Source organism: Thermobia domestica, chromosome 11 (genome assembly GCF_964235325.1).
Source record: "Thermobia domestica chromosome 11, izTheDome1.hap1.1, whole genome shotgun sequence".
NCBI lineage: Eukaryota > Metazoa > Arthropoda > Insecta > Zygentoma > Lepismatidae > Thermobia > Thermobia domestica.
In genome coordinates, this window is record NC_137464.1 from 109,517,892 (window position 1) to 109,543,151 (window position 25,260).

General features: G+C 32.6%; 1 protein-coding gene across 2 annotated transcripts; it reads left to right on the forward strand.

The window, feature by feature from the left end:
• The first annotated feature begins 759 nt into the window (after positions 1 to 759).
• LOC145664354 (uncharacterized) lies at positions 760 to 21,319 on the forward strand. Of its 2 annotated transcripts, none has more exons than XM_081730983.1 (5): positions 760 to 1,097; positions 12,705 to 12,808; positions 13,697 to 13,779; positions 14,242 to 14,341; positions 16,457 to 21,319. In XM_081730983.1, exon 5 carries the CDS (start codon positions 16,457 to 16,459, stop codon positions 17,534 to 17,536), a length of 1,080 nt encoding a protein of 359 aa, XP_081587109.1. In that variant the 5' UTR covers positions 760 to 1,097; positions 12,705 to 12,808; positions 13,697 to 13,779; positions 14,242 to 14,341; the 3' UTR covers positions 17,537 to 21,319. The 2 variants fall into 2 exon arrangements, with proteins under 2 accessions (XP_081587109.1, XP_081587108.1); XM_081730982.1 differs by having other exon boundaries at positions 771 to 1,097; positions 16,457 to 21,316.
• The last annotated feature ends 3,941 nt before the right edge of the window (positions 21,320 to 25,260 follow it).

Consider the following 25,260-nt stretch of genomic DNA (forward strand, 5'->3'; position numbering starts at 1 on the left):
TGACGAGTTATAAATGTAGACAGTATTTGATTAATAGCTTGGGCCGCGGTGGCTCAGTGGTAGAGCGTTCACCTCTGGTGCTTGGGGTCCCGGGTTCGATCCCAGCCCCCTACAAGTGAACTTTGTGGTGGACAAACACCGTGTGCGTGGGTTTTCTCGGGGTTCTCCCGTTTCCTCCCACTTTCTTCATTCCACCATTTCATTCATTACTCATCATCACCGTCTCCTTTAGCCTAACCGGCATAACCGTGGGACGTAAAACTTAAAGATTTCATTTCATTTTCATTTGATTAATAGCCACAGCTGTTGAAATAAAAACATGCTTTGATTTCTAGTGCTATTTTCTGAACCGCTATGGGACTTTCTCCTATAGATGAAATTATCTGCAGTGACGGCACAATGACTGATATTATCTAAAGAACCACTTTATGGCGACTCTTTAGATATTTTAAGATTTACTTATGTGAAGATATTTATGTTTGCAAGTCGGCTCTAACTGTACCAATAGACGATTTGAAAGGAACGGCCACTAAAGGTTACTTTGATGGAATGCTAGTTAAGGAAAGAAACTGCGATGTATACTGACGTCGTTATTTACAGGGGTTATTGCCATGTAATCAGTAAACGGTTTCCACAATTTTCTCTTTTAAGTGCAATCTTATTTTGGAATAACATGCTGGCTAGAAATGAAATAAATAAATTGGCTAACTGTTTGCTTAACCCAAAAACTAGGACAAGGCAGGAGACTGACCCCTCATTTATTATATCTGATGAAAATGCATGAGGAAATCAGATTTTATCTATTTTTTTCTTTTAAAATAAGCATAGCGGTAGAAAGCAGAAAGATATTTTATAACTAATCATAGATAGGAGAAGGGAGGGCAGGTAAATGAACTTATGCTTTGACGTAATTGACGGCTTTATAAATACATGACCGAACATAACCGTTTTATTATATGCCGAGTACTGCACTTGATATAGAGAAGATTTATTGTGTGGTCGTATTAGAATTTATTGGGTGTACTAGTTTGGTGTTTGATTTCTGCAGATAGGTGTATTGACATTGAAGATTGTTTCAGCGCTTATGCAGAATTAAGGTAAGAAAACTTTAGCTAATTTTATACATAGAAAATATAGAATTAAATATTGCAAAGATTGATTAATTCATGAAATTGATATTTCGTTTTTTAACTTTGTTTTATTGAAAGAGATTTGTTTATTATGTTGATTGTACTTGAGTTTATAGGCCTGTTTAGCGCCGATTTTTTTTTTAAATGAAACGAACAACCTTTGAAGAATGTAAACAATGGAAAGCAGAGCTGAATATTACTTTGTAGGAATAAAAGAATTAATTGCCGAAGGCGCATACGCTAAAAAGTTTAGCAGTAAAGAAGCTCTATTATTATTATTATTATTATTATTATTATTATTATTATTATTATTATTATTATTATTATTATTATTATTATTATTATTATTATTATTATTATTATTATTAGAGTTGGAATTTTGCGCATCTTGAGCTTGATTTCAAACTTGTTTTTCCGTTTTGGAGATTTTTCTATTTTATTATTGTGCAGTACAGAATTTGAATCAAAGTTGTAGGAAACATTATTTGTTGAAGTGATTTATTGGAGTTTAGTAGTGTGAAATGCGTATTTATCACGTTGGTGTTTAAGGTTTTCTAACTAGGAATCAATTTGAGATTATATATAAAGAGAGAATCCTTCGTTTTGCGAAAAAAAAGATTAATTGCAAGAATATTATCTTATTTGGTTGTTTTTTAGTGCCTTTTATCATCATTACGTTTGTTTTCCTTATTTTGTAATATGACCATTAAATTGCGATGTCAAGTCTAGTGAATTACATTTAGGATGTTTCCTTATAGTCATCGAATACTAAACTTTTTATTGTTGATTTCACATACCGATAGTATAAAGTATTGACTTTATATGAAATGGGGCATTGCCAATGTTACAGGAATTGCTCCGTGACAGAATAATTAAGTTTAATGGGTTTGAATTATAAAATTTTGTGAGTATCCAGCGAGTTGGTACCAGTAAAAAAAAAAAAACAAAAAGTGTCCAGCTAGGGACAAATCATGAGATGTAATTGTAGAATAATTTCCATTAACATTTAGATGCTTTACGCCGCATAATGAGAGGAGTTTACGCTTATTGGTTGTACTTTTATTTCTTATATTAGCCTTGTAATTGAATTTTATTTTTCCACTTAGATCTTTTGGATTATGACTCATCGAAAATGTACTTTTTAATTTTACGGTTATTGAGTAAAATTACGTTTAAAGGCCAAGATAATACATAGAGTTCATTTAGAACTGTGGCTATATGAGACATAGCTTAACGTTGGTTTACCATTGGTGAGTCTCCCACAACTAGGACGTGTATGTTAATTGATTAGTAAGAAACAAGCTTTATTATTACTTTAACAACTAGGCTATAGGAGACACGGACCTATATTTTATTATTATATTCCTGAACCACAGGAAGTAACATGGGGGATCTCCACCGTGTTAAAGCCGTATATGATACTCCGAGAAAACTTTAATACTTTATAGATGTTATTTCTTTTGGACGCATATAAAATTAAATTTTAGGGGGGAGCACCTTAAATGAAAGTAGAAATTGCGTAGAGCGAAATAGCAGTTTTTAATTTATTGGATGTTATAGAAAATTTAGAGTGAAGCAAAGCGAATAGATTCATAACTGATGTGATAGCGTAATACACTTAATATTGACACTTAAGGACATTGGATAGAGTGTATGAACTAAGTTATTACTTTTTAATGGGTGGCGAAACATAAGTTTCAAAGTTATGGCTATTTGAGACATGAACCTCCAACGGTGTAATTATATGAGGCATATATTATTGAATTAGTACCGCCGCTTTGTTTGGTTTGAGATTCTAAAGGCTGTTAGTACTTTTAAAAACGGATGGCACACATGGGTTTTTAAAGTTTGGAGAACAAATTTAAAGAATTCTCTCACTTTGTTTACTGCATTATATTGTTTTAAGTCACTTGAGAAAATCTAGCACTTATAATGATTTGCGGAATAATTTTGACTTTTATGCAATTACAGTTGCTAAGTTATGAGGGAAATGGTGATTATTTTGATCCATTAAAATAGATAGAACCTCGAAAAAATCTATGGACATTGTTATAATGCCCTAACTTGCCTTTGAAGTAAGCACTCTATTACTGATTTTCCCCACAATTAAAGAAATATAGGAAATATTTTGGCATGAGGACAAATTGATTAATACTAAGAGTAGATAAAAGGAGTAGTTGTACTGATTTGCTATTTAGATTAATTACATTGTATTTTAGTTTGTAGATTACATTTTATTAAGAAATAATGATGATTACAGGGTCCGTAGACACATTTTTAGATACAACGAGTTATAGTACTCTTGAATTTTGTTTGTAGCGTACTATTTGAGTTTATTGAAACTAGTATTTCCTGAAACTAAATTTGATTTGTACTCGATTGAGTTTCAATATTATTATTGGAAACATAATTTTATATCAGAATCATCAAATTAGCTATTAGTTCCGTATTTATGTAAAATAAGTTGAACAGTATACATAAATTGTGTTTTACGCTGGCTTGTTTACAGTAATATTTGAATATTACCGTACCCGATTTGTTTTATATCTATTTCCGTTTGATAATACAAATGAGAAAATTTTTAGATGGACAAAATTTTTAAATGAAATTTCTTAATTAACAAATAGAGTCTTTAGCTTCCTTAAAATATTTGATGCCATCGAGAAATGTTATATCACTCCTCAATACTTGTAAGGTTGATTAGTGGAATGTTCAGGACAGGGGCGCCGGAACCGGGGGGGCAAGGGGGGCAGTTGCCCCTCCTGAAATTTTCAAAGGGGGCAAGATACCCTTTTTGCCCCCTCACTTTCAGACTGTAGAAACATCATGCAACGCTGATTATATTAACTAAATTTTGCTTTTTATAGTAATGTGAAAAACAATCTCTATTCCAGATTAATCTTTCTCTTTGAAACAAGGGACCGGGCGCTTTTTCTGCCCCCATGTTAGACAGAAAGAGTTAGGAAAAAGAACTGAAAATTCTCTTTATTTCCATTGGTGTACATTCTCAAAACACTTTAAATTCTTTTAAAATTGTTGTTTAAGTAATCGTAAGTCTGCAATATGAAACGAGTCCTCAAGCGAGATTTTAAAGTTTGAAAAATAAGTAACACAGTTTAAATGAGAAACAGAACATTTAGGGACTAAATACATTTTCCATAAAGTTAAATTAATGTTCTTACAAACAATGTGCAGAGTGCAGTAAGTTTTATAGTGAGGAGGAAAAATGTATAAGGTAGGATTAATAATACAGAGCATATAAAAAAATGCGATCTCTATTGTCGTTTTGTTCGTTTAATCCTTTCACTACCATTTTTTCCGAGTGAGAAACATTAATATACGGCTATTTTAAGTTGTTTTCAAACGTATAAATATATATAAAAAACATTTTCCACCGTTTCGTTTTTCGACGTGGGAAGGGTGGGACATTATGTATCCCTCTGATATTTTTATGTGGGACCTGTATGTACCAGTGGTATTGACTGAATGATCATTTTGTATTTTCAATTATGAAACGTATATTGTCAGAAAAACAATTGGGTCGTATTTATGATTACAAATATTTTACATTTTGGCATCCTTTTCCAAATTACAGTTCATGCAACCACTGCTTTATCACTAGCATATTGTTCCTCACTTCCATCTGTTCCATTATCACTTTCATTGTTCACGTTCACTTCCACTACTGTCTATTTGATAATGTTAATAAGAATTCTGTGAACCATTAGCGGGCTTCTCTTTACCAGTGGATCATCAATTTATAGCAGTAAAATGTGGTAAATTACCAGGGGTCCTCTGAGAATGTATCGTGGGACACATATATCCCAGTGGTAGTGAAAGGGCTAAGATATGAGGGCAGAAACAGAACATCTATTTCAGCTCTCCTTTCAGACCAAGTTTGTAAACAAGAATAAGGAAGACAGTCACTGCTTATAATAACTAGTAGTGTTAGATATTTAGCTCCCAGTGGTCAAGCAATCAGTGGACATTTGCATAGTACGGGTAATTTGATGTCAGTCCTGGATGAAAGAAAAATGGATGTGCCTGTTCTCAACCAATGGATTAATCGACAGGATAACTGGCTTAGTGCTGATTGAAAGAATGAAATTTTAAAGATTATGGGACATGCAATATAGAGAGACTTGGTAGCAGAAGTTAGAGTCTCCATTTTATGCAATCATAGCCGACTCCACGACTGATATTTCAAAGAAAGAACAGTTGTCTCTGTGTTCGCTGTATTGACTCTGATTTATCAAACCCAACAAAATATTTGTGGAAATGATCACCCCACATGGCACAAAATCGGAAACAGAATTCACGATCAAAGATATTCTAACGAAACCTAGCCTGAATGCAGAAAATATACGCGAACAGTGTCATGATGGTGCAGCTGTCATGTCAGGACGAGTGAATGGTATGCAGAAGATAACTTCGACTCAACATCCGAAAGCTGTATACATTCATTGCAATAATCATGCGTTAGATCTTCCATTGCAGGAAGTAGCACGAAAATGCGAATCTTTGTGTGACGTGCGGGCCATAGTGAAAGACGTTTAGAAACATCAACCTGGATTCTGCAAAACGATAGACAACATACGCACGCCGACATTGTTCTTGAACCCTGTAAAACTATCAACGAAAGTAATCCTAAACATTTGCTGCCTGTTTGTCCTACTCGCTGGTGTGTTAGGCGAAAATCTCTAATCAGATTTCAATCTACTACAAACGAATTCAAATCACGTTCGAAAAGAATAATCAGTTATACAAGTGGTCCAAATGATGCTAAAAAAGTAATTCTAAAATGGCATTTGAAAAGAATGAACAAATTCGGAATATTTTTTCTGATAAGTCAGTATACGTGCTATTGTACCTTGTGGACAACTGGCGAAAGTGCTTAAAAATTCTGATTCTTCTGCTTCTGGAGCTAAAAGAGCAGCAGCGATTCTATCTAGAGGATACTCTGAGAAACCTACGAACGGAGAGTGCATTTGAAAACATCTGTAAGGAAGCAAAGAAAAATGTAGACAGACTACACTTAAAATTGCCCACTTCATCAAGATCAAAGAGAACACCAATTAGGTTGGAGGAGACTGATAATCCTCCTATAGCAGCAACCCTAGAACCTGTATCAGATCTTCCAAAAATGTACTTCGAAATCATTGACTATTTGTTGAATGAAGTACAGCGTCGTTTCAATCAGCCAGGCTTAAAACAACTCATAGAACTCTACAAGATACTTTCTGAAGGAGCTTTATGTGCTGGTGTGCCTCTCTCAAGAGAATATTTGAAGCAGGAATTGGGAGTTCACTCGTCGGATTTTAACCTGGATAGATTATGAGCACAGCTCAGGCTGCTCCCACGTACTTTGATGACGACTGAGTCGCTAACGACCATCAGAATATTAAAAACTATTAGTGCTGAAACCCCAACTGTTCGCAGTCTTCTCGACCAAGTTGTTCGTCTAGGGACTTTCGCTCTCACCATGTCAACTTCTTGAGCATTTGCGAAAGATCATTCAGCTATTTGCGTAGTCTAAAGACATATTTGAGGACGTCCATGACGCAGGAAAGATTGGCTCATCTGCTGTTGTTGCATATGTGTAGCGACCAGACTTAAACACCATTGCAAGAGAATTAATATCAAAGACAAGCGAGAGAAAAGTTACTATTGGTCAATTTTGAAAAGAAATAAATGGGGAATTACATAAATGAAAATATTATACGTATTATAAGCAATTATTTAAATTACAAAATAGCACTTAAAATTCAATATAAACTTGAATTATTTCTTCTTAATTGTGTCGTACTTTATTAGTGTTGAAGTGAACTGAATATAATGAGATTAGGAAGAGAGGTGAATGTAATAAAAAACTGGATATACTGAAGTATGTGTAGTAAAAAATATAAATAACTCTGAATAATTAATGTAATTGAATTTTCTATATAAATTTTATGAAGTCTTTAGTGAAAATTCCATTTTTCCATTTCTGGTACGAAGTCAAGCAGGTAGAAAAAAATATATTTTCTTATTTTTTACTTAATTATGTAGCCTGTTTTATAATGTACAAGTTACTTTCTACTACAAAGTGCTACAAAGTTTGTAGTTCTAAATAGCAATTTCTGCAACACCAGAACTGGATTTTTAAAAATATAATTTTAATTTCCTTATTTCCAAATGATTTAAGTAGCTTTAAGATTCTTTAATAGTGTCCGTGTGAACATGTCCAATACAGTTAAAAATATGTACCAGTATATAAAATGGTAAAATTTGTGCTTACAAACAGTCATTGTGAGCAGTACAAATTTTACAATTTTATGTTTTTAATTCTGATTTCACTGGTTGAAAATTTCTGCACCAGACCAAAATCCAAAACAAAACTGACACGGGATTAATTAATCTAAAGATGCAAACTAAGATGCCTTTAATAGATGGAAATTTCACTCTCACGAAACTGTTTACAGGTTCATTATATTATTATTATTATTATTATTATTATTATTATTATTATTATTATTATTATTATTATTATTATTAACCAATCAAATCAAATTATTGTTACATTACATACATATTCGCATTATCTTACCTATGTTACATTCCCGTATCTATTTTCTAGACAGCAGTTTGCCCCCCCAGCTGAAAAATACTTCCGACGCCACTGGTTCAGGACAATACTCAGAAATACGTATAGAATTGGAATCGAGATTTTAGATTTTTTGGGCTTCCTTGGATAATGACTTATTTGAGGACATGCCGAGACTTGTATATTTTGACATTTAAAATGCTTAGCGTACACCGGGATTAACTATACAGGGAAGAAATACATATAGTTTAGGGAATGATACCAAACATATTTAATAGAAAAGTGCCTGAAATGTTATGTAGACTAGATAAGCACTTATGTACCGCTGGGTTGCATACAACCAGGGATACTATCATATTTCAATTTATTCTTTGAAATTTATTATTATATTGAGATGACATATTTTAGGTTACCGTCCCACAATTATGACTTTCGTAGAATACTCACCAATTTTCTTTCAAATGTAAGCCAAAGGCGGGGTGGGGTCCCACCACAATTTATATATGATTTAAAATTGATATGAAATTACTTGAACGGACATGGACACTAAGACCGGACACTAGGATTGGGGGCAGAGGGAATTTTGTATGTATTTGTTAAAGAATCAGTATTTTTCAGTTTATGGTGATTATGAGAAATGAATTTTTATATTGATCTGCTTTACAAAGAAAGCTGTTGAAATAGTATATAAAAAAAGTGGAAGGAAACCCACGATTACGATGATTGTTCACTACAATTTATACAAAACACTTGTTTTTGTCATGAGAACGCTACAGGATTTGTTGAATCAAGAATTTCTAGCACTGCCCCACAATTTTACTAATGAGTATGGTATATATCTGAGTTAAATAAACGCAATTTTAACTATAAGTAGGATACGCGTTTAATTAGAAGATTTTAATATAATCAGAGGCGGAAGAACTTACGCTGTTAATATTCGTGAAAGTATGAGGAGTAGTCAATATGAATAATAGAAGCAGAAACACTTGTTTCAGTTCAATGTGAATAGTATTGTTCAAGACACTGAGACATGTGAAACTAAGAAAAAAAAAAGGTTCATTATTTGTCCAACTTATATTTGCAGATAGGGCCAAGTTAATGATATTGTTAGAAAATATAGCTGATATATTGTAAAGACTCATTTCAAGATTACCAATAATAATGATTAAATTTAGGCATCCCTTTTTTCTTATAAATAGTGACTAATTTAGTTCAATGTAGAATTGCCTACTCTGGACCCCTACATTAGATAAATGCTTACCCAATGAGAGTCTACGTATATGAAAAACTTATTGTATATGTAACAGAAAGTATCTAATTAAAAGTAAATTTGTATTAGTTGAGTCCACTACATATGTATTTACCTTGGGTTCTTAAGTAACTAAGTTCTGAATTACAGATACTTTATATATGTAAAAACACATGATCCTTGAAGCTGCATGAACTCCTATTATTACTACAACTATTGCTACTCCCACTATTGCTACTATTACTACTACTACTACTACTACTATTAGTACTACTGCTATCGCTACTACTATTACCAACTACTAGTATTACCACTGTCACTGCCACTAGTGCCACTAGTATTCTACCCGTACTATTATTGCTACTACTACTACTACCCCCTACTACTAGTACTACTACTATTGCTACTCCCACTACTACTACTGCTATCGCTACTACTATTACCGACTACTAGTATTACCACTGTCACTGCCACTAGTGCCACTAGTATTCTACCCGTACTATTATTGCTACTACTACTACTACCCCCTATTACTAGTACTACTACTATTGCTACTACTACTACTATTGCTACTACTACTACTACTACTACTACCGACTACCAGTATTGCCATTACTACTGCTACTAATACTCTATCAGCACTACCACTGCTACTACTACTTCCACTACTACTACTACTACTACTATCAACTACTAGTATTACCACTGTTACCCACTACTGTTATTAGTATTCTACCACTACTACTACTACTACTACTACTAGTATTACCACTGCCACAATTACTACTGCCACTAATACTCTATTAGTACTACCGCTGCTACTACTGCTACTACTACTACTATTATCGCTACTTCCGCTACTACTACTATTACTACTACTACTATTGGTTGTATGTAAACTATCGAGTATCGGCTACTGCTTGTTGTTTTGCTGCTACTTTTTTGTTCCGCTTGTAATCTAACCTTCTTTCTTCTACTACCATGTAAACTTTTCCATGTATGCCTCTTTTTTTCTTTCTTTGCCTGTATGCCCTTTTTTCTAATCAAAGTTTCTTTTCTTTGTGTTTTTCTCTAACTATTTTTACCTATTTGCTCTATGTGGAATGCTATTAGATTTCTATTTCACCTTTTGTACTATTTGTACCTATTTCTATTTTACTCTTTCCTTGAACGGCTTTAAATTGTCTCTTTCTTTCCTTGGTTTATGTCTATTGAATATTTCTCTTTTCTCATCTATGTCTATCTCTTTTTATAGAATAATATGATGAAATAGATAAAAACTAAGTAAAGTACCATTAACAACCCATCTCTTACAGTTTAGTATCTTCTCTTGCTTGAGTCTGATGACTTTCTATGTAACCTGTCCTAACTAAGCTATTCCAATTTATTGTGTTACCCTAACTTTGATGGCCTTTCAATTAAATTTTACATAAATTACATCCTGATCCGCTCTTTCTTTGGTCTTCCCTACTATGCTTTAGCTAACATATTCTTGCTTCTGCCCACCCACCTTTACTTGTTATGTAATATATCTGTCCTTTGTTTTCATGGTATGAATTGGTAAATATTTTCTTTTGTTTGTGTACTACATGATTTCCTCTTTTACTTTGCTGCCGCTACTTTTATTCCTGCGGATATTGTACTGAACTAAATTTAATTTATTGTATTTGTGCTTTGCCTCAGTTATCAATTGCCAATGACCTACAATACTTAATAAATGCCAATACAGTCATGATCTGAATAATTTGTTTTGAATTAATTTAAACTTTAAGATCTTGTCCGCAACTAAGCTTTAACTAACTAACTAACTAACTAACTTTATGGAACCCAGAGGTTCACAGAAGCTCTCCACTGACTTCTATTCTTGCATCATTTTTTACTTTGTATTCCAATCTCTGCGAGATCCATCTTAATATTTTCCTTCCAGCTGCGCCTAAGACTTTCTAATGGTTGTTTTTCCGACTGGTCTTCCAGTCAAGAGTTTGAAAGTGTTCTTCCATTCTAGATACATGATTTGCCTACCTAAGCTTCCTAGAGTTGAATTGACGATCCTAACAATGTTGGGTAAAACCATATAAATTATGTAGTTCCGCAATTTTCCATTTCCGAGGACTGAATATTTGTCTTAGGATCTTGTTTTCAAATACTTTTTAGTTTATGTTCTTCCCTCAGAGTAAGTGACAGTGTTTTGCAGCGATACAGAACAACAACTAAACTTTAAATGTTTCCTAAATTCTAAACTTAAGCTCATGGTTTGCTTTTACTTGCTAACTAATTAGTTCGCTACTTCTTAATTAATGCTAAACCAGTATGATGCTTTTAACTATTGCATACTCAAGTTTATGTTCCTATCCTGAACTAACTTTAAGCTATTTGAAAGTTTTCTGTCTCCCTGCTTGCTATTATGTTTGTTACCAATTCTATTATTAGATGTCTCTTAGAATATCCAATTGTGCTCCTCTTTGTAGATGATTTTAAGACTGGTGTATGGGTTCCTTATTGTGCTAGCATTATATATTTCTTAAAATGGTTGCTTGCTATTCTATTGTGTTTAGTATTTTCCTTGCTTGTTTTTTTCTGCTATTTGGTACTAGCATTACTAGAAGAATTTCTTAACTTGCTTGAGTACTATTCTATTGTGTTTAGTATTTTTTTTCTTGCTTGGCTTCTACTGCTATTTACTATTATTAGCACTACTACTTGTATTTTTTCAAGATGTTTGTCTGTTATTCTATTATATCTTCTTTAACCTAACCCAAACTATTTGACATTAGCTATCATATGTCTTTTATCTTTCTGTATATAGCAGAAGCTTTCTGTTTGTGTATAATCCAAATTTGTTGTTTTGTCTTTATGCATGTTTTCTTCTTATGCTTGCCTTTGTTTTTTCTTTGTATTGTTTTTTTGTACTCTGTTTTCGTAGACGTTTTTCATAAATGTTTCCTTTAGGTTTCTCGTAACTTATCAAAACTCCATTGACATCACCTGTATACCTTTTCCTGCCACCTCTTCCTAGTGTTTTAGTACTGATATTTGAAATTTTAATTCTAACAGAACCAAATGATTTATACATATTTCAGAAATATATATCTTTAGATACACTCAATATCATGCTCTTGTATCTTATATAAGACATACCATATAGTATACTAACATATAAGATAAATATAGATATAGATAGATATAGTTATAGATATAGATATAGTTGTAGATATAGATAGATAGATATAGTTATATATAAATATAGTTATAGATATATCTCTAATGTAAATATAGATATATAGTTATAGATATAGATATATCGGTATTGTAAATATAGATATAGTTATATAGATAGATATAGTTAAAGATATAGTTATAGATATAGATAGATAGATATAGTTATATATAGATATATAGTTATAGATATAGATAGATATAGATATATCTCTAACGTAAATATAAATATATAATTATAGATAGATATAGTTATATATATATATATAGTTATAGATATAGTTATAGATAGTTATAGATACATATAGGTATAGATAGATATAGATATATCTCTAATGTAAATATAAATATATAATTATAAATAGATATAGTTATAGTTATAGATATATATATATATATATAGATATAGATATAGTTATAGATATATTTATAGATGGTTATAGATATAGATAGATATAGATATATAGTTAGGTATAAGGTTTTATACTACAACATATGTTCTAACACATGTTATGTTATATTTTAGGTTACCCTTTTGTGGCAATACCCTTATTACTGGTGTACTACTAAAAAGTATCGAGAAGTACCAACCAGAAGTACCAGAGGAGCAAGATATTTTTGCTACCAAAGGTATTTTTTATTCCTTTGTACTAAAATAGACCATTTATGTTGGTGCAAGAATATTATTGAAAATAATACGAAATAGTAAAATAAGTTGTTCCAACTAATTTATTACGAGAGTATAAATAATTGGTAAGTTCACAGCGTAGCTGCTCTGAGCTTGTGTACCAAGCGAAATGATAAAAAAGATACGAACCAATAAAAATAAGAAGCAATCAAATTAAAATTAACAAACAGTTTGCACAGCAAACGAATGCATAAATAATTAATATTTCGGAATGTAATTCCTCTGAGCTTCTTATGGAAGCGATCCATTATTAAAATTACGACTTTCTAATTTTAAAAACGAGTGTTATTTTAAATAACACGAACGAATAAAATAATCACACGAAGTGTTCGAGTAATTTATTACGAGAGGTTAAATTAATAAGTTTTCACAGAAAATGATCCGTCAAAGTTAAGGAAGGAACATTGAAAGAACAAGTAGAAAATAGTCAAACATATAAGAAAGGTTAGCTTAAGTTATGTTGAGTTAGTTTGATTAATCATTCTAATATTCACAGTATAATTGTTCCGAGTAATTTACAAGTTCTCAAATAAAATTTGCTCTTTACAATTTTAAAACGAGTTTGTGTAACAGACGAGAGAATAAATAATCACAGCCTAGCTGCTCTTACGACTTTCTGTAAGAAATTTTTGTAAGTTCACACTGTAAGTGTTCTGAGCTTGCTTAGCAAGCTAAATAATAAAAAAGATACGAACCAATAAAAATAAGAATTTTTTTGTAAGTTTCGCAGCGTAGCTGCTCTTATGAGTATGCTCTGGCATACGAACCAATTAAAAAAATGATTAGGAAATAAATTACAAGTGTAACTTAGTAATGTTTCATTGTTTCAGGACAACTAATTGGAGGTAACGAATTGGAGTAAAAGTTGCAGCGGAATTCAGAATTCCAAAGTATCAAAGTTCACAGAAGTAAAGTAAGTATCATTGGTAACTTACATAATAGTTTGTGCTTAAGATTTTTTTGTAAGTTCACAGCGTAGCTGCTTTGAGCTTGTGTAGCATGCAGATTACTTTGAAAGAATTATTTTGCATCAGTTATTTTTGAAAGCGTGCACTATTTTGTAACATGTAGATTACTTTATGAAAGAACTATTTTGCATTACTTATTTTTTGAGAACCTGAATTTGTTTTGCGTAACGTTTTTTTTTGTTAACAGCTGATAAATTTTTTCTTACGTACAATTTTCTTTGAATTTATTTTTTGTTCACATGTAAGTTTTTTTCAGCATGCAGTTTTGTTAACACCACTTAAAAATTTTTTGTAGCATGCAACATAGTTAAATTTTTGCAAATTAATTTCTACAGTTTAGTAATACACATTTTCAAATTTTTATAATGTTTCATGTAAAGTAATATTGTCTTTCTTTATTATTACAGCATTTAAGTGTTTCATCCTCAACTGTGAATTTACCACTTCTCATATTTTATTTGACATCTAAGAACATTTAGATAAGGATTTCCAGTTTTTCCAGCGGCGGTAAGTGTTCATATACATTTTTTTTGTTAAACTTTAAAACTTGTTAATAAATAGAAATAAAAATAATTGTTACTTACATAAATGAATTAATAAAACAATATTTTAATCTAATAAAACTATAATATAAAGAGTATATAAGAAGATTAATCACACAAAAAATAACATAATTATGAAGAATTGAATATTACAATTAACAAACTTTCATGAACGTGTGCAGAAAATTTTTTTTCAAAACATTTTTTATTTTTCAAAGTTACACTTTTTGTTTACAAATTACATTTTTTAATTTTCAGTTACACTTTTTTGTTTACAAATTGCATTTTTTAATTTTAAAATTGCATCTTTGTTTTTAACTTGTATTTTTTAATTTTGTATAATGTAAATACGTATAACAATTTTAAAGTATCGACACAAGTAAATTAGAAATATAAAAAGTTTTACTAATACAAGACATTCTTAATTTTATCAGTTAGAATATAAATGGCTATCAAAGTAGAAGATATAAATATTATTAACACTTACTTAATGAAAACTAGCATTACAAGTGAATAATATTTTTAGTAATAAATAAATCACACGTTACAAAATACATTAAAACAGAATTTAAAAAAATTGTATTATAAAAACTACATTATCAGAAAAATATTTAATGTGTGTTACTTTTTACTTATACATTTTATGCTACTTTACATTTTTATTTCGTACGCTTCCTATGAACTGAAACTCTGAACAATCTATGATTCTAATTATTTTATTCGTTCACATGTGTAACATGTTCGAACAATATGTGAGTGTACTAAAATAAACTCAGTGTTAATTATTTGTGTGAAAAATAGTTGTTAATTGTTTCGAAACTTGTTAAAAGTTGTGAACTGCTAAATAATTTGTTTAAACTAAATGTGCTTTTTCCTAACCATTCTTCTTTTTCTTATTTGGTTTCAAGTTTGTTTATTCTCTGGTATTTTTATACTATTGCTATTCTATTAATTTCTTTATTGTTGTACTATGTTTTGTTGGTTGGCCTTTAACTTCGCTTTTGTAACAATTAACTATCCTAATGCTCTCTTTTGCTATTCTTTGCTGAATAAACTGCATTATCTTTAAAATCTGCTATTTTTATGCTATCGTTTGTTTAATAATTGGCTTAATTAAATATGGTTTTCCTAACCTATGTGGATTAATTCACTATATTCTTTAATTGTCTGCTATATTGTTTGTCTGATAAAGTTCTGATGGTTTGGGTCATGAACTATTCTAAAACCTTTTCTAACCTTTTATTTTTTTCTTATTTGATTTTTTTTCTAAACTATTTCTTCTTTGATATGTTTTGTTTACTATGTTATTTTTATTAATTTGTGTTTCTGTTTATTACTACTTGGATTTTTTTATTGCCAATGTTATTTTGAAATGTTTTTTATTCATTGGATTGTTCACATCAGATATGTTCATTTTTTCAAATATGAAAATATTATTGTCCGTGAAAAATAAATATTCGGAAACATTCGGTTAAGTTCGGGAAACTTCGAAAATGTCATAACTTTAAATAATACATGTTTGTAAAATAGCATTATTACTTTAGAAAATATTTTATGTCGTCTGGGTACGAGATTACAAACTAAATTATTTGGGTACGAGATTACAAACTGAACACGAATGGGTACGAGACTTTAAAGTAAATGTATCTGGGTACGAGATTACAAACTAAATGCATTTGGGTACGAGATTACATTTCCGAAAGTATAAATACGGCGCAGCAAGCCGCGGCGAATCAGTATAGAGGACGTTCCTGTTTGTACGTTGTGTGCTGCAATTGGAAAACAGTTAGATAAATATTACAAGATTTTGTTATTTAGTGTTATCGGAAACTGTGAGCGGATTTATCAATAAACTTGGAAGTATATCTTCAGTGAGCTGAAAGAAAAGTTACGGAAAAATTTATTATTATAGTTATCGGCAAATATTAGTGCTATTACCGATAAACTTTCAAGTGTATTGTCGGCAAACTTAAAACTGAATTTGTGATTTACAATTATCGTTGTGCGGTCAGTGAAAATACTGTGAATTTAACTTGAACATATATTGATAAATATACAGTGATATAATATTTAATTACAGATGGCTTCTACAGGTGTAAAGGATCTAACCCAACTGTTAACCTTGGCCGAACGCTTTGGATACGAGACACCCGAAGTTACATTTTATACATGGAAAATGATATTAGAAAAATTTCATAACAATGGGGTGCGTGTACGTAGTCCTGAATATGAACGTTTTTTGCAAGCGCTATTTAGGCATTATGGAGTTGTTCAGGAAATTATTTTGGCAAGCTGTGAATCCGCTGCTGATATTTCTGATCTATATCAGTGCGGATTCTTTCGTGAGGATGATATAAAAAATCAGGCTTGCGAAAAGTTCAAGCAGATGGTATTGGCAGGTAAGACAAATGGCTTATTTGCTGAAGCTGCTGCTGAACTATTAGGTGATCCTGTGAACTTAGCAGAATCAAGTTCTATGAGTTTTGGGGAACCTATAAACTTGCCAGGGCCAAGCTCTGCAAGTTCTGGGGAACCTATAAACTTAGCGGGATCTGGTTCTGTAAGTTCTAAAGATTTGCCTAAGACAATGGATGGTACGGGTGTGCCAAATTTTAAGATTGTAAGGAGTACATCTCGTAATTATGCGTACTTCGGGCTAAAGGGGACGGAGCTAACCATTAAGTGTATGGGTTCAAATGGAATCGAAGATCCGGAAAAATATATACGAAATCTGTTTGATTTTGTAATGACCCATACATTAAAGGATGTTGACAAGAACACCTTTGTAGGAATAACTATCGAGAGCAGTGCCTCGAAGTTAAATAAACCAATTTATTTGTCATGGCGCAAAAAATCGGAATTGAACCCTGAGGTCCTCTTTTCCATAGTGGAAAATACCCTCAACAGTAATGAGGAGTTCCTAATTGGAGGTGACGTTACGTTTAAGGTACATACTGTGCATCTCCGAAAGGGAAGAGGTAAAAGACGTGAACGAACCATTAAAAAATATCTTCCATTGGGTGAGTTCTTGGAAGATAAATTACTTCCTATGGAAAAGGATGTGTACTGCCTCCCAAAGAGTGTAATTCTTGGGATGGCAAGAGTTGATCAAAAATATGAACAGGTATATCAATTGAAAAAAACCCAAAACGGTTGTTGAAACAGGCAAGGAAATTAGCTATAAAACTAAAAATAAACGCTGCAGATCAAAATGGATGTACTTTGAACGACGTGAAAAAAATACAAAACCACCTCGCGCCTAAGTACCAGATCATTGTGTACGAAAGGAATCAAATGACACGAAAATTTTATGTGATATATCCGGGGATTAAAGGTGGTAAGCAAATTTACATTTTATATGAAGATAATCACTACCAACTGATATCTAGTGTACGTAAACTTTTGGGGACAGAGGGCTTTTGTGATCATTGCTTGCAGGGGTACAATAATTCTGGTATTTTTCATAAGTGTGAATTTAAGTGCACATATTGTGAAAAGTACCACGAGTTATCATCCTCTGATATGCAACGAAAATGCGATGATTGCCATAGATTGTTTCCGACAAGTGAATGTTTTGACAATCACAAAGATGTGAGCGGACGAGGCAAGAGTGTATGTGATACGGTTAGGGTGTGTGATGAATGTGGTGTTATGTTTGATTTGAGACGCCGGCATAATTCTGTGCATAAATGCGGGGAACGTTTGTGTAAATCATGCTCTGAGCATGTTGAGCGTAACCACGTATGTTATGTGCAGAATCAACAACTTACCCGGGTAGAAAAGTATTTGTATATAATCTTTGATGTAGAGACTATGCTTCTAGATATGAATACTGAAAATGAACAGGAGCATATAGTAAATCTTGTTTGCGCGCAAATGATTTGCTACAAGTGTAAGGTTAGCAGTTTAGACATACCATGCTTTGAATGTGGAAATGAAAATGGAAAACGCGAGTTTTCTTTTAAGAACATCGATGAGTTCATTAACTTTGTGTTAATATCTCGTCCGAAGTTCGAACGTACAATTGTACTGAGCCATAACGGATCGCGGTATGATATCCATTTCTGTCTTAAAAATCTCATTGAAACCCAACATTTTACACCATCAATGACAATGACGGGGCACAAAATTACCGAGTTGCGGGTCGGTAATCATTTAATCTTTCGCGATACATTTCTTTATATGGGAGTTAAATTATCAAAACTCCCAAAATCATTAGGTCTTTCTGGAAATTTAAGGAAGGGAGATTTCCCATACTTGTTTAATACACCAAACAATCAAAATTATGTAGGCAAAATTCCGGACATTAAGTATTTTAATCCTGAAAATCGTGCTCCGGAAGAACGACAACAATTAATCGCCTGGCACCAAGAACGTGCTGCAAGTGGCGAGCAGTGTGACCTGCAAAAGGAAATGTTGGAATATTGCCGCAATGATGTGAGAATTTTAGCAGAAGCGATTATCAAGTTTTCGGATATGGTAGAGGAGAAAACTGGCGAAATCCAGTGTTTCATTTCATCCGGAACCATAGCCAGTCTTGCTATGCTTACATACTGCACTTTGTATTTACCCAAAGAGTCAATTGCGATTATTCCACCTCTTGGATTTGACTACCGCGATCGGCAAAGTGTAAAAGCTTTGCAATGGTTGCGGTATATGAGCGAAACAAGAGGTACTGAAATTCAACATTCAGGAAATGGAGGCGAAAGACAATTTGGAAAATACAAGGTGGATGGGTATGAACCATCTAGTAATACTGTTTATGAGTTTCATGGATGTTTTTTCCATGGGTGCCTAACCTGTTACCCTGATATGCGCTACGAACAGCTTGACGCATCCTCACCTCATCGTACAACCATGCAGCAAAAGTATGAAGCGACCACTATTAAATCCCAATATTTAAAAGAACTAATTTCAACGTTGTTGAGAAATGGGAATGTGAGTGGAATAACCAGGTGAAGTCCAACAAGTCCATTCAAGAATTTATTAAAACTCGGTGTAATGATCTTGTTGATCATTTGGTTCCCAAGCACGGATTTAATGGCGGGCGAACTGAATGCTTTAATGCCTTGTATGAGTGTACTAATGAGGAATATATTCAGTATCTGGACGTTACTAGTCTCTACCCCTGGGTAATGGCTCGTAAACCGTTGCCAGTGGGTGCGCCAAAAATTTATAGGGGGCCGGACTTTCCAGAAGTAGAAAGTATTCATGGTATAGTTAAATGTACCGTTTTGCCTCCAAGTGGATTATTCTTTCCGATCTTACCATATGTTGCACATGGTCGATTACTTTTCGGTTTATGTCGCACATGTATGAAGGAAGAAAGTGTTACCGAGTGTTTGCATTGTGAAAATGATCGTGCTATTACTGGCACATTCTGCACCCCGGAATTGCATAGAGCACTTCAAAACGGATATAAGATACTCAAAATAAAGGAAGTTTGGGAATTTAACCTGGTTGGCGATGAGGAAGAAAATTCGGATAGTCTCTTTTAAGACTATGTGAATTCCTTCCTTCAAATGAAGCAGGAGGCTTCAGGTTTTCCTGCATCATGTCAAAGCGAAGGAGACAAACAAAAATACATTGAGGAGTATCATGCCCATGAAGGCATACAATTAAATTACAATAATATTAGAACGAACCCGGGTCTAAGGTATATTGCTAAAATATTCCTTAACTCGCTTTATGGAAAATGGGGACAGAGAACCGATCTTCCACAATCAAAAGTCGTTGACACTCCGGAAAGACTTTTGACGTACCTGCTGTCACCGCAATACGAAGTACAAACAGTAACACCCATTGGTCAACGGCATCTCCTAATCACTTACAAAGACATTGAAAGCGAAAATAAACCATGGAAGTTTTCAAATGTCGTGCTTGCTTCGTTCATCACATCGTGGGCAAGACTTCGTCTTCATGACCTATTGACTGCTGTAGGCCCTGAAGCCATATTATATTGTGACACGGACAGCATTATGTTTATACAACGACGAAATAGAAAATCCAATCTTACAATCGGATCCTACTTGGGAGAACTAACTAATGAAGTACCAGAAGGGTGGGAAATCGATATGTTTATTGGATTAGGGGCTAAAAATTATGCGTATAGAATGAAAGAAATTGGGACGGGAAAATTTGATTATATATATAAAATTAGGGGAATTACTTTGGACAGTAGAACGCGGCAGGAAATTAATTTTGATCATTTTTACAAATTAGTTCAAAACAAAATTGAGAAAAAAGAGTTAAAGTTTCCAGGGAGAATTGTACGTAAGGCTGGGTTTTCTATTGTTTCTAAAACACAAGTAAAGACACATCGTAAAGTAAATAATAAGCGACAAAGACTAAACCCTGACAGTGAAACAGATTACCGTAGTATTCCATACGGTTATCGAAGGCAAAGTCTTGTTCTGTGAGGAGTGTGTGAATGAAAACAAGAATGAATGTGTTGTAAATATATAAATAGTATTGTATATAATGTATATACATTAATTGTATGAATGGTAGGAAATGACTATGGCAATTCCGCAAAACATTGCTATACTGCCTCGAATATAGCATATAATTATTCACATCATTGATTTCTTTCTTGCATTCGCAAGTACTGGTTATTATATCATCTTTATAACATATCTGCATCCCTCACATCGCATCCTCATTTTGTAAATAATATATTATATACAATTTGTAAATAGATTTTTTCATATTGTAAATAGTTTTTTTCATATTGTAAATAGTTTTTTTATATATTGTAAATAGATTTTTTCATATTGTAAATAGTTTTTTCATATTGTAAATAGTTTTTATATGTTGTAAATAGATTTTTCATATTGTAAATAGTTTTTATATATTGTAAATAGATTATTTTTCATATAACGTAAATACCATATTTCAAATATTAAATTAGTTTTGTTAATCAAGTTCAAAGAATAAATAGAACACTGTATATATCATTATATTAATCAATTGTTATATATCATTATATTCAAACACTTGTTATATATCTACATTTTTATTTTTATTATATATCAACATTTTTATTTTTATTATATATGTACATTTTAATTTTTATTATATATTTCACATTTTCATTTTATTATATTTACATTTTTATTTTTATTATATATAATTTTTTATCATTATTTTTACAATAATTTTTTTAACTATATTCATGCCTTTAATTTCTACATCCTATAAAATTAAAAGGTACTTAATACAAAAGTATGTGTATTCTGTATAAGATAAAGGAAGAATACATATGCTTCATATACTATTATATAAACTTATTTACGTACATTATACTAAAGTATGTGTATTCTGTATAAGATAAAGGAAGAATACATATGCTTCATATACTATTATATAAACTTATTTACGTACATTATACTAAAGTATGTGTATTCTGTATAAGATAAAGGAAGAATACATATGCTTCATATGTATAAAAAATAGAATATTAATAAAGGCACAATATTAATACATTTCATAAAATTACAATATCAAATTCATATATTCACTCAATGAATTATTATTTTATTAAGTTTAATAATAATTTGAATCAAAAAGTCAACCGAGGTTATAAATATATCCTAAAATATGAAATTACAAAATGCGGTATCGCAATATTTGTTTGTTCGCGCAACAAGTTCATTCTACGTCATAAAAAGATTGTCATCATCAACAAAGCAGTGGCAGCAACCAGGAAATATCCAGCAAAATAGCGGGCGTGTCATCAAAGGTAAGTACACTTTCTCTTCTTACTTAAGTTAAAGAAATACCATTAGCGTCCACGGCTACCGAGCGGCAAAATACAAAGCGGGCGGGGCTAAAACTCGCGACAATAATGGCGCCAGCGAAAAGCTAACGTTCAATACAACGCGGCAGTCGGTAATATACAAAGTGGACGGGCGGCAAAAGCAGACAGTAATGGCGCCAACGGCACCATCTAACACGTATTATCAATCCAAAATAATTACATACGTCATACTCTTTCACGACTTCAATTAGAAAAACTAATTACTTCAATTACATACACCATACTCGATCATAATTTCAATTACACACGTCATACTCTTTCATGAGTTCAATTACATACGTCATACCCCTTCATGATTTCAATTACCCACGTCATACTCTTTCATGAGTTCAATTAGAAAAACTAATTACCATTTTCTTCAGATATTCCCTATTATCCTACTCTGACCCACTACACATCGTGACCCACAATGACTCAACACCCAACGTGACCCATTCACCCACCATGACCCACTCTGACCCACCACCAACTATAAACAATTCTGAACCATTGTGACCAACTCCGACCCACTAAAATACATCGTCATTAAGTTTGATCCATTATCCACGCCATCCTCTCTACTGACTTAAGAGGTTATATTTGTAATAAACCAATTTTTTCCAGTAGTTAGCTCCTCTAAAAACTCATAGCCTGCATCTCAAAAGCCAAGCAGTAAGTCCTATTGCCATTGTTACAACTGGAAATATCAAAATCCAAAAGAGCCTGAACTTCTTTCTTCATTACAACCAAATAAAAAAAGAAGAAAAATGGAGGTCTTGAAAGTAAAACGTAGACAAAGTTGCCAGTGTTCAGAAAATGCTATCTAGAAGGCACTGAGCAGAATGGGTTGGTGGGTCAATGGGTCAGTGTGAGTCACAGTGATGGTGTTTCGCAGTGGGTCACGCCTTGCTGTCCTACGATCCACTGACCCACTCAAAAATCTTGACCCATTTGACCCACCGACCAACTCAATCTCTGATTTTACATTTAGTATATCATTTAAAAGACGAAACATACATCTACACAATTTTTTCTCGATTGCGAAGGCTAGCTTGATACATATACTAGTTGAGATGGTAATTTCTTCTTAAGGTGAGAAATTGATATGATTTAAGAGCCCATCTTGAAGTGGTTACAAACTACATTCCAAAGTTATTAGGAACGCTTTCGCGACCCCAGAAAACTATTACTTCGACAAATATTTAAGTAAGTTTTTACATTTTATTAATCATATCTCCAAGCCCCTCATCCTGTAAAGATGGGGATGAATTTGGATATAACGCCATTGAGTGCCTCACTACTCATCTCAACGACCGAGAAAACAATGGATAACACTCTACAATCAGTCATTTTACACTATTTTTACATGCCACTCTTCCCAACTTTAATCCCTTGAGGTATCTGAATTCCACAATATTTTTTTCCTTAGATTGAAAGTAATATGTCTCCCATGTTAGGTAAACGTTGCTCCAGACATTCCGGAGTTTCGCTGTAATATACATACATCAAAACATTTAGAGCTGTGTGAGCAATGCTTTTGATGTAACTCCTGTAAATTCAAAATCCAGGAGCCATAGTCGCAAAACGTGGCATTAAATGACATTGTGTTTTTAACAGTGTCACGAACTCAAACTATGGATTTGACACTAATCTCAGTCACTTGAGACATTTTATTTTTCATCCTTTATCGTCCGCCATTATAATGGGTTTTGAATCAATTGAATTGATTTTGAGTTTAACGTCCCGTCAGCAGTGAGACTATATGAGACGTAGAACTACTAATTAACGCGAACTACATGAGCTCTCGCTGGGGGCCGAATCTGGGTCTCCCACACCGAAAGCGTGTACGCTATACGCTTAACCACAAAGGAGCTTTACGATGAGAGTTAAATTTGGACTTTAACGCTTTCGGAGTTGTAATTATTAATTTCTGCAACAACGAGAACTATGGATTCGACACTAATATCCATCGCTTTTACTTTATATATATTGGCGGAGAGAAAGGGACCACATCCATATACAAAAGCCTTGCAGATTATTGAACTGAAATCCTTTGGAAAGAAATCCTATTCTGGCTTCTTTCTCGGGTATAAATAAGTCTCTTAGACATGACTTCGTGTTCGTAAATTTCCTGTTTACATAGTTTTGGGGATCGGGAGTTTTGTGTCTGTAACGAAGATTGGAGTTTGAATAATAATTTCTGTTTATACCCGAATAGTCTCTTTACCTTTCAGAAAGCGTAAATCACTTGCTGTAATGAGAAAATTCAGAAGTAACTTCCGATGACAAATAGCTCCAAATAAATACACTACATAATTTATTCATTGCGATGATATTATTTTCTTAATTTGTATTTAACATTCACATATATCATAGAATACCAACGTACTGTGAACACCTGTTATATTTTAAACATAATAATCACTTTGTTCTGCAATGATGGTATGTTATATATATACAACTGACGTATTTTAATGTAATTATTTTATATAATTTTTCATGCATTGCAGAAAATAGAATTTCATACAAAAGCATTGACTCAGGTGGGAATCGAACCCCCGACCTTACGATTTGAAATCCAACGGCGTACCACTGAGCTAACACAAGCGCTCCACTAGTAATACTTCTAGCGATATATAACGGTATTTAAGATAATAATTACATTCATATCCACTGCAAACGCTGTTTTTGTTCTACTTTGACTTTTATTTTAGTACTCAGGAGAGAATAATGTTCTATGTCTCAACTTTCACCATTCTTTTACATATGGAAAGATTCGTTTACGTATCTAAATATTTCATTAAGTATGGAGAGCAAAATGACAAACAAGCATGTGCTGGCATTAATACAGTTTCGAAATATTGTATCATTAAGTATTTCAATCAATGTTGCTTTTTTATATATAATTGGTAACAAGCCTTATTATATTTAAAAGAAGAAAAACACATCTGCAAGATTTTTCCCGATTGCAAAGGTTGGCTTCGAGGTTCGAACCTGGTTTACTTTTTCCGAAGATACCCGAAGTTGGACTTAGAAAATTTTTGCCTCGAAACAGCAATAAAGAATGCGCTCAACCTTTTTGAGAC

What these genes read in the sequence shown, in the direction of transcription:
- LOC145664354 (XM_081730982.1), top strand. Translation starts at nt 17,671, where the DNA reads ATGACACGAAAATTTTATGTGATATATCCGGGGATTAAAGGTGGTAAG.